The sequence below is a fragment of the Oncorhynchus gorbuscha genome, unplaced genomic scaffold (assembly GCF_021184085.1).
Source record: "Oncorhynchus gorbuscha isolate QuinsamMale2020 ecotype Even-year unplaced genomic scaffold, OgorEven_v1.0 Un_scaffold_7545, whole genome shotgun sequence".
NCBI lineage: Eukaryota > Metazoa > Chordata > Actinopteri > Salmoniformes > Salmonidae > Oncorhynchus > Oncorhynchus gorbuscha.
The window spans coordinates 1-10,043 of NW_025750910.1; the positions used below are offsets into that span (position 1 = coordinate 1).

The following is a 10,043-nucleotide window of genomic DNA, read 5'->3' on the forward strand; positions in this document are numbered from 1 at the left end:
TCTAACACCACCCCTACTACCTTCTGTATACCACCCCTACTACCTTCTGTACACCACCACTACTATCTCCTGTATACCACCCCTACTATCTTCTAAACACCACCCCTACTATCTTCTAAATAGGGTATACCACCCCTACTATCTTCTGTACACCACCCCTACTATCTTCTGAACACCACCCCTACTATCTTCTGTACACCACCCCTACTATCTTCTGTATACCACCCCTACTATCTTCTAAACACCACCCCTACTACCTTCTGTATACCACCCCTACTACCTTCTGTACACCACCACTACTATCTCCTGTATACCACCCCTACTACCTTCTGTACACCACCACTACTATCTCCTGTATACCACCCCTACTATCTCCTGTACACCACCCCTACTATCTCCTGTACACCACCACTACTATCTCCTGTATACCACCCCTACTATCTCCTGTACACCTACTCCTACTATCTGCTCTGTACACTACCACTACTATCTCCTGTATACCACCCTATCTATCTCCTGTATACCAGTCCCACTATCTCCTGTATACCACCTCTACTATCTCCTGAATACCTGCACCCCTGTCCTATCCCCTGTCATACCACTCCTACTATCTTCTGTATACCACCCTTACTATCTCCTGTACACTGTCCCTACTATCTTCTGTACACCACCTGTCCTATCTCCTGTACACCACCCCTACTATCTCCTGTACACCACCTGTCCTATCCTCTGTACACCATCCCCTACTATCTTCTGTACACCACCTCTGCTATCTTCTGTATACCACCCTACTGTCTCCTGTCCCCCTGTCCTCTACATTGCTTTGTATGTTATTGGTCTCTGTCCTGTCCCCCTGTCCTGTCCCTCTGTCCTGTCCCCTCTGTCCTGTCCCCTGTTCTGTCCCCTGTCTGTCCTGTCCTTCTGCCTGTCCCCCTGTCCTGTCCCCTGTCCCTGTCCTGTCCCCTTGTCCTACATTGCTTTGTATGTTATTGGTTCTTATAGACAGTGTTTATATAATGTATCTATTGTTATCGTTGTTGTTATGATGTCTGTTGTGAAAATAGGCTCTGAAAAATGAAATTGGTATCTTGTCTTAACAGGACGATGGACACACACATGACCATCCAGGCCTGAAACATGACACCACCTATGACATCAGAGTCCAGGCGTTCACCAGTAGAGGAGGACCCTTCAGTCCTAGTATACAGAGCAGGACAACATCTACCTCACCTGGTGAGACACACACACTCTCTTACCACATCCATGTAATCACACTGACATGCACATAATGTATAGAGGAGCCTTGTCTTCTTTAAACCCATCCTGCCCTCTCCACCCCACAGCAATTCCTCTCTCCTGCTCCTCTCCTCTTCCACCCTAATAGTACTCTCTCCTGTTCTTCCTTCTTTGTTTCCTCTCGCTTTCTTCCTTTCCTTCCTTTCTTCTTCTGTTTCTTCTTCCTTCTTTCTTTTTCTTCTTCTCGCCACAGTACCCCTCTCCTGCCCTCCTCTCGTCTCCTCGCCTCTCCCCTCCCCTCCTCTCCCTCTCCTGCCCTCTCCTCCTCCTCTCCTCTCTCCTCTCCTCTCCCGCCTCCCCTCCTCTCCCTCTCCTCGCCTCTCCTCTCCTCTCTCTCTCCTGCCCCCTCCCCTCTTCTCCTCTCTCTCCTCTCCTGCCCTCTCTCCTCTCCCTCCTCTCCTCTCCTGCTCCTCTCTCCTCTCCTTCTCTCCCTCTCCTCTCCTGCCCTCCCTCCTCCTCTCCTCTCTTCTCCCCTCCTCTCTCTCTCCTCTCCTCTCCCTCCTCTCCCTCCTCTCTCTCTCTCTTCTCTCTCCTGCCCTCTCCCCTCCCTCCTCTCTTCTCCTGCCCTCCTTCTCTCTCTCTCCTGTCCTCTCTCCCCTCCTCTCTTCTCCTCTCCTGCTCCTCTCCCCTCCCTCTCCTCTCTCCTGCCTCTCTCCTCCTCCCCTTCTCTCTTCTCTCCTGCCCTCTCCTGCTCTCTTCTCCTCTCCTGCTCTCTCCTCCTCTCTCTCCTCCCTCTCCCCTTCCCTCTCTCCTCTCCTGCTCCCTCTCCCTCTCTCTCCTCCTCTCCTCCTCTCTCTCCCTCCTCTCTCCTTCTCTCCTCTCCTCTCCTGCCCTCTCCCCTCCTCTTCTCTCCTCTCCTGCTCCTCTCCCCTCCTCTCCTCTCTCCTCCTCCTCTCCTCTCTCCTGCCCTCTCCCTCCTCTCCTCTCTCCTCTCCTCCTCCCTTCTCCTCTCCTTCCCTCTCCCCTCTCCCCTCTCCTCTCTCCTCTCCTGCTCCCTCTCCCTCCTCCTCTCTCCTGCCCCTCTTCTCTCCTCTCCTGCCCTCTCCCCCTCTCTTCTCCTCTCCTGCTCTCTCCCCTCCTCTCCTCTCCTCTCCTCTCCTCTCCCCTCCTCTCCTCTCCCTCCTCCTCTCCTCCCCTCCTCTCCTCCTCCTCTCCCCTCCTCCTCTCCTCTCCTCCTCCTCCTCCTCCCTCCTTCTCCCTTCCTCCTCCTTCTCCCTCCTTTCTCCCGCTTTCTCCTTCTCCTCCTCCTCCTCCTTCTCCTCTACCTTCCTTCCTCCCTTCTTCCTCCTTCTTCCCCCTTCTTTCTTCCCCTTCTCTCTTCTCCCTTCCTTCTCCCTCTTCTTCCTTCTCCTTCTCCTCCCTCTCCTCCTTCCCTCCCCTCCCTCCTTCTCCCCTCCTCTCTCTCTCTCCCTCCTCCTCCCTCCCTCCCTCCTCTCCCCAGTACCTTATTGATTAACAGGCGTGTCTCATTGTATGCTACATTCACACCACTCACGCTCCAGTCTCACGCACCTCATTACCCCTCATGGGCTGGTGTCCTCATGCGTTTCCTCATACATGTTGGATAGATTATTTATTTATCACCAGATGTGAATATTTGAAGCCTCAGTCATCTCCTCCTACTGCAGTGTGCATGTCATGGTAATCACTGTGAACCTGGTGTGTTGTTGAATATTTGTAATCAATTGTAATAAAGAAAAGTGTTTAAAGTTGTCAGGTCCAGACAGTAATAATCTAAATCGATATTTTAACCTTCTCTCCTTCTTCCCCTCTTCCTCCTTCCCTCTCCTCCTCCCTTCTTCCTCTTCCTTCTCTGGGTCTCTCTTCTTCCTCTTCCCTTCCCTTCCCCTTCTCCCCTTCCTTTTCTTCCTCCTTTCTTCCTTCCTCCTTCTCCCTTCTCCCTTCTTCCTCCCTCCCCTTTCCTTCTCCTCTCTCTCTTCTCCTCTTCTCCCCTCCCTTCTCCCCTCCCCTTCTCTCCCTTTCTCTCTTCTTCCTTCCTTTTTCTCTTCCTTTCTCCTTCCTCTTTCTCTTCCCTTCCTTCTCCCTACCCTCCTCCCTCTCCTTCCTCCCTCTCCCTCCCTCTCCTCCTCCTCTCCCCTACCCTCCTCCCCTCTCTCCTTCCTCCTCTCTTCCCTTCCCTCTCTCTCCCTCTTCTCCCTCTCTCTTCTTCCTTCCTCTCCCTTCTCTCCCTCTTCCTCTCCCTTCCCTTCTCTTCCCTCTCTCTCCCTCTCCTCCCTCTCTCCCTCTTCTCCCTCCCTCCTCCTCTCCTTCCTCCCTCTCCTCCTCTCCCTCCACCTCTCTCCCTCTCCCTTCCTCTCCTCTCCCCTACCTTCTTCTTCCCCTCTCCCTCTCCCCTACCCTTCTCCCCTCCCTTCCTCTCCCTCCCTCCTCCCTCTCTCCCTTCCTCCCTCTCCTCCCCAGCGTTTGCCACAAGCTTCGCGTCAAAGCCGTCATGAAAACATCAGTCCTGCTCACGTGGGAAGTGCCAGAAAACTACAAGTCCCAAGTGCCTTTCAAGGTAAAAGTCTGTCTGTCTGTCTGTCTGTCTGTCTGTCTGCCTGCCTGCCTGCCTGCCTGCCTGTCTGTCTGTCTGTCTGTCTGTCTGCCTGCCAGTCTGCCTGTCTGTCTGTCTGTCTGTCTGCCTGTCTGTGTCTTCCTAACACTAACCACTATTTGACCTTGTGTGTGTGTGTGTGTGTGTGTGTGTGTGTGTGTGTGTGTGTGTGTGTGTGTGTGTGTGTGTGTGTGTGTGTGTGTGTGTGTGTGTGTGTGTGTGTGTGTGTGTGTGTGTGTGTGTGTGTGTGTGTGTGTGTGTGTGTGTTGTGTCTCTCTCCAGATCCTGTATAACCAGCAGAGTGTGGAGGTACAGGGGAACCTGAAGAGGAAGTTGATCACCCGACTACAGCCTGATACAGACTACAGCTTTGTGTTGATATCCAGAGGAAACACAGCTGGTGGTCTTCAGCAGCAGGTGTCCATCAGGACGACCCCAGACCTCCTGAAGACTAAACCTGTCCTCTACTCTACTCAGCACAACCAGGAGGGGAAGCTCACTATAGACCTGCCTAAAGTACAGCCGACTAGTCAAGTCAGGTTAGTATCATCTAACTATAGCTACAACTAACACTACTATAGACCTGCCTAAAGTACAGCCGACTAGTCAAGTCAGGTTAGTATCATCTAACTATAGCTACAACTAACACTACTATAGACCTGCCTAAAGTACAGCCTACTAGTCAAGTCAGGTTAGTATCGTCTAACTACAGCTACAACTAACACTACTATAGACCTGCCTAAAGTACAGCCTACTAGTCAAGCTCAGTTGGTAGAGCATGGCGCTTGTAACGCCAGGGTAGTGGGTTCGATCCCCGGGACCACCCATACGTAGAATGTATGCACACATGACTGTAAGTCGCTTTGGATAAAAGCGTCTGCTAAATGGCATATATTATTATATATTAGGTTAGTATGACATCGAACCATGAAAACACATACTCTTTGTAGAAAACAAACAGGAAGTAGCCCAAATTCTTACTTGACATCAAACAGGAAGTAGCCCAAACTCTTTGTAGACAACAAACAGGAAGTAGCCCAAACTCTTACTAGACATCAAACAGGAAGTAGCTCAAACTCTTTTTAGAAAACAAACAGGAAGTAGCCCAAACTCTTACTAGACATCAAACAGGAAGTAGCCCAAACTCTTACTAGACATCAAACAGGAAGTAGCCCAAACTCTTTGTAAAAAGCAAACAGGAAGTAGCCCAAACTCTTTGTAGACAGCAAACAGGAAGTAGCCCAAACTCTTTGTAAAAAGCAAACAGGAAGTAGCCCAAACTCTTTGTAGAAAGCAAACAGGAAGTAGCCCAAACTCTTTGTAGAAAGCAAACAGGAAGTAGCCCAAACTCTTTGTAAAAGCAAACAGGAAGTAGCCCAAACTCTTTGTAGAAAGCAAACAGGAAATAGCCCAAACTCTTTGTAGAAAGCAAACAGGAAGTAGCCCAAACTCTTTGTATAAAGCAAACAGGAAATAGCCCAAACTCTTTGTAGAAAGCAAACAGGAAGTAGCCCAAACTCTTTGTATAAAGCAAACAGGAAATAGCCCAAACTCTTTGTAGAAAGCAAACAGGAAGTAGCCCAAACTCTTTGTAGAGCAAACAGGAAGTAAATGACCCTTGTGCCATCTGAAAAGTCCATTCCTCTACTGCAGCACGAGCAAATTGCCAATACCTTTTTTTACCTTCTTTTGCGATCGGGACATTTTGGTCAAATTACCTCAAAATGACCCAAATGAAGAACTCAGAACGTCCAAATGGTTCCCTATTTCCCCATAGGACTCTGGTTAAAAGTAGTGCACTATGTAGGGAATAGGGTGCCCTTTAGAATGCAGCCCCAGGAGTGACTGGTTACAGCTGGAAGATCCTTCCTCTGACACTGCTATCCCAGTCACCAGGGCAACCGAGGTCAGAGACTGGAACAGCGTCCTGATTGGTAAAAGATTACTGTGCTGTGGAGCACGGTTGAGGCTTAACACACACACACACGTACACACATTGTGATGCTCAGTTCAGATTGACAGTGTAACTGCAGCTGGTTATTGAGTAGTAGGGGTCTTGTTAGATATGTCTTCAACCACTGAGATGAACAGAAAGATGGACCACACGGGGGAGCATAGAGGAGAGGAGAGGAGGGAGGGAAAGGGGAGGGGAGGAGAGAGGGAGGGGAGGGGAAAGGAGAGGGGAGGGGAGGAGAGCGGAGGAGAGGAGAGGAAAGGAGAGGAGGAAGGAGAGGGGAGGAGGAGAGCGGAGGAGAGGAGAGGAGGGGGAGGGAGAGGAGAGGAGAGGGGAGGAGAGCGAGAGGGGAGGAGAGGGGAGGAGAGGGGAGGGGGAGAGGGGAGGAGAGAGGGAGGAGAGGAGAGGGAGAGGAGAGGGGAGGAGAGGAGAGAGAGGGAGGGGAGGGGAGGAGAGAGGGGAGGAGAGGAGAGGGGAGGAGAGGAGAGGAGAGAGGAGGGGAGAAGAGGAGAGAGGAGGGGAGGAGAGGAGAGGGTAGGAGAGGGGAGGGGAGGAGAGGAGAGGGGAGGGCAGAGGAGGGGAGAGGGGAGGGTAGAGAGTAGAGAAGAGACCGTTTAAAAAATGCTTGCTATTTCCTCATCCTCATATAGGATGATGTGACGGGCGGCAGGGTAGTCTAGTGGTTAGAGTGTAGAGGCGGCAGGGTAGTCTAGTGGTTAGAGTGTAGAAGCGGCAGGGTAGCCTAGTGGTTAGAGTGTAGAGGCGGCAGGGTAGTCTAGTGGTTAGAGTGTAGAGGCGGCAGGGTAGTCTAGTGGTTAGAGTGTAGAGGCGGCAGGGTAGTCTAGTGGTTAGAGTGTAGAAGCGGCAGGGTAGCCTAGTGGTTAGAGTGTAGAGGCGGCAGGGTAGTCTAGTGGTTAGAGTGTAGAGGCGGCAGGGTAGTCTAGTGGTTAGAGTGTAGAGGCGGCAGGGTAGTCTAGTGGTTAGAGTGTAGAGGCGGCAGGGTAGCCTAGTGGTTAGAGTGTAGAGGCGGCAGGGTAGTCTAGTGGTTAGAGTGTAGAGGTGGCAGGGTAGCCTAGTGGTTAGAGTGTAGAGGCGGCAGGGTAGTCTAGTGGTTAGAGTGTAGAGGTGGCAGGGTAGCCTAGTGGTTAGAGTGTAGAGGCGGCAGGGTAGCCTAGTGGTTAGAGTGTAGAGGCGGCAGGGTAGTCTAGTGGTTAGAGTGTAGAGGTGGCAGGGTAGCCTAGTGGTTAGAGTGTAGAGGCGGCAGGGTAGCCTAGTGGTTAGAGTGTAGAGGCGGCAGGGTAGTCTAGTGGTTAGAGTGTAGAGGCGGCAGGGTAGCCTAGTGGTTAGAGTGTAGAGGTGGCAGGGTAGTCTAGTGGTTAGAGTGTTGGACTAGTAACCGGAAAGTTGCAAGTTCAAACCCCCGAGCTGACAAGGTACAAATCTGTCGTTCTGCCCCTGAACAGGCAGTTAACCCACTGTTCCCAGGCCGTCATTGAAAATTGCCTAGTCAAATAAAGGTAAAAATAAATAAAATGTCATCTTCCTGAGGAGGATGATCTGGCCAATCGGCAGTTTATTCACCGTTCCTACACTGCTGCTTTTGACTTAATTACATTTTTTTTTGTGAAAAGACCTAATTGAATCTGAACTAAATATGTTGGTCTGTACATGCCATGTGTTGTGCGGTTTTGTTCTCAGATGGTACTACATCGTGGTGGTGCCTGTGTCCCCGTCGTCGTCACGGCGATGGGAGAACCCCGACGAGATGGACCTGGAGGAGGTGAGTGGTCTTGGCAGGGTTGTCACGGTAACCCTAGAGCATGTGTATGTACGGGGGGGTTTAGGGTTCGCCTGAACCAACAGTTACCTACTCCACTGACCCCTTCAACGTCAACCTTTAACCTCTAATCTGGAAACCATGTCCTCAGCTGTTGGAGTCTGGCGAGGGTCCTGTCCTAGCGTCGCAGACGCCAGGTCGAGCCCACGCGGCCGTACATCGCCGCCAAGCTGCCCTCCCTGCCCGCTACGTTCACCCTGGGAGATGAGAAGAATTACAACGGCTTCTACAACCGTCCTCTGCCGGGCACCAGCGTTACCTGGCCTTCATACTGGCTGCACTGAAGGAGCAAGACACGGACAACAGTGACAAACATGTACGAAGTAGAGACAGATACACACACACACACACCACATACACCACACACACATACACCACACACACCACATACACCACACACACATACACCACACACACCACATACACCACACACACACACACACACACACACACACACACACACACACACACACACACACACACACCACACACACCACACACACACACACACACACACACATACACACACACATCACATACACATTACACACCACACATCACACACACACCACACACATCACATACACCACACACACACTACACACACACACACACACACACACACACACACACACACACACACACACACACACACACACACACACACACACACACACACACACACAGGTCTATATGGGGGTCTATAGTGACACTCAGGTCTATATGGGGGTCTATAGTGACATTAGTAACTACTGTTGTACTCTGGGACCTGTGGAGTCAAGTTCCTGTCCAGTTGTCCAACAGGACCGAGCCCCCAGCTCTTCTCCGTGGGCTGAGGAAACTCCAGTGCAGGACAATGAAAGTCAGATAGACCCAGATACCGATAGTGCTGGCATGCAGGAGGACCCTTCTTTCTCTCTCTCTCTCTCTCTCTCTCTCTCTCTCTCTCTCTCTCTCTCTCTCTCTCTCTCTCTCTCTCTCTCTCTCTCTCTCTCTCTCTCCTCGCCCCTCCCTCTCCTCTGTCTCTGTCTCTGTCTCTCTCTCTCTCTATCTCTCCCCCCTCTGGGACAGTGAGAGCCGTGGTAAAGCAGGACTGATTGCCGTGAAGCGTGGCCTTAACTGTCCCTAAAGCCTCACCATGAACCCTTCCTCCGCTTTCAGAGGGAGACAGAGAGAGACAAGAGAGGGTTGGAGAAAGTGAGAGAGTGTTTTCCTTCACGGACATTAGTATCCCTGAGGCTGATAAACATGTCTGGGAGATGGGAAATGGGATAAGATATGCTGGGTGACTATAAAAACGATGAACTCTATCATTTATACACGACCACAGAGAGAGAGTGTTAAATAAATAACATGATGGAGGGAGGAAGGACGAGAAGAGGGAAGAATGGAGAGAGAGGAAGTAGTCAGGAAGGGAGGGTTTGAGAGAGGGTGAGAGAGAAACAGAGAGAGAGCGAGAGAGAGAGAAGGAAGGAGAGTCCATTCAGTTCCTCTGATAAGATAAGAGAGGTAGGAAAAGAAGGAAAACATTTACCAGTAACTTTATTATGGAAGGATTGTGAAAGGAGTGGATAAGAGAGAGACAGAGGACGAGTGGAGAAACTGAACAGAGAGAGACTGAGGAAAGGAGAGACTGAACAGAGAGAGACTGAGGAAAGGGAGAGACTGAACAGAGAGAGACAGAGGACGAGTGGAGAAACCGAACAGAGAGAGACTGAGGAAAGGAGAGACTGAACAGAGAGAGAGACAGAGGACGAGTGAGAAACTGGAACAGAGAGAGACTGAGGAAAGGAGAGACTGAACAGAGAGAGACTGGTAAGGAGAGACTGAACAGAGAGAGACTGAGTAGAGGAGAGACTGACAGAGAGACAGAGGAGAGGAGAGACTGAACAGAGAGACTGAGTAGAGGAGAGACTGACAGAGAGAGACTGAGAGAGGAGAGACTGAACAGAGAGAGACAGAGAGAGACTGAGTAGATGAGAGACTGAACAGAGAGACACGGAGGACGAGTGGAGAGACTGAACAGACAGAGAGACTGAGGAGAGGAGAGACTGAACAGGGAGAGACTGAGGAGAGGAGAGACTGAACAGAGAGAGACAGGAGAGGAGACTGAGGGAGATGAGAGACTGAACAGAGAGAGACAGGAGAGACTGAGGAGATGAGAGACTGAACAGAGAGACAGACGAGAGTGGAGAGACTGAACAGAGACAGAGGAGGGAGAGACTGAACAGAGAGAGACAGAGGACGAGTGGAGAGACTGAACAGAGAGAGACAGAGGACGAGTGGAGAGACTGAACAGAGAGAGAGAGGACGAGTGGAGAGACTGAACAGAGAGACACGGAGGCCCAGTGGAGACTGAACAGAGAGAGACAGAGGACGCAGTGGGAGAGACTGAACAGAGA

The 10,043-nt window shown here is 51.1% G+C and overlaps 1 protein-coding gene across 1 annotated transcript; it reads left to right on the forward strand.

Annotated features, from left to right (window-relative positions):
• Positions 1-3,714: 3,714 nt before the first annotated feature.
• Positions 3,715-7,957, forward strand: LOC124029754 (receptor-type tyrosine-protein phosphatase F-like; the record flags this gene model as incomplete). Its single annotated transcript, XM_046341347.1, has 5 exons — positions 3,715-3,814; positions 4,133-4,389; positions 7,503-7,584; positions 7,733-7,795; positions 7,895-7,957. Coding segments are annotated over exons 1-5 (531 nt in total), but the record flags the coding sequence as incomplete, so codon positions are not given.
• Positions 7,958-10,043: the final 2,086 nt, after the last annotated feature.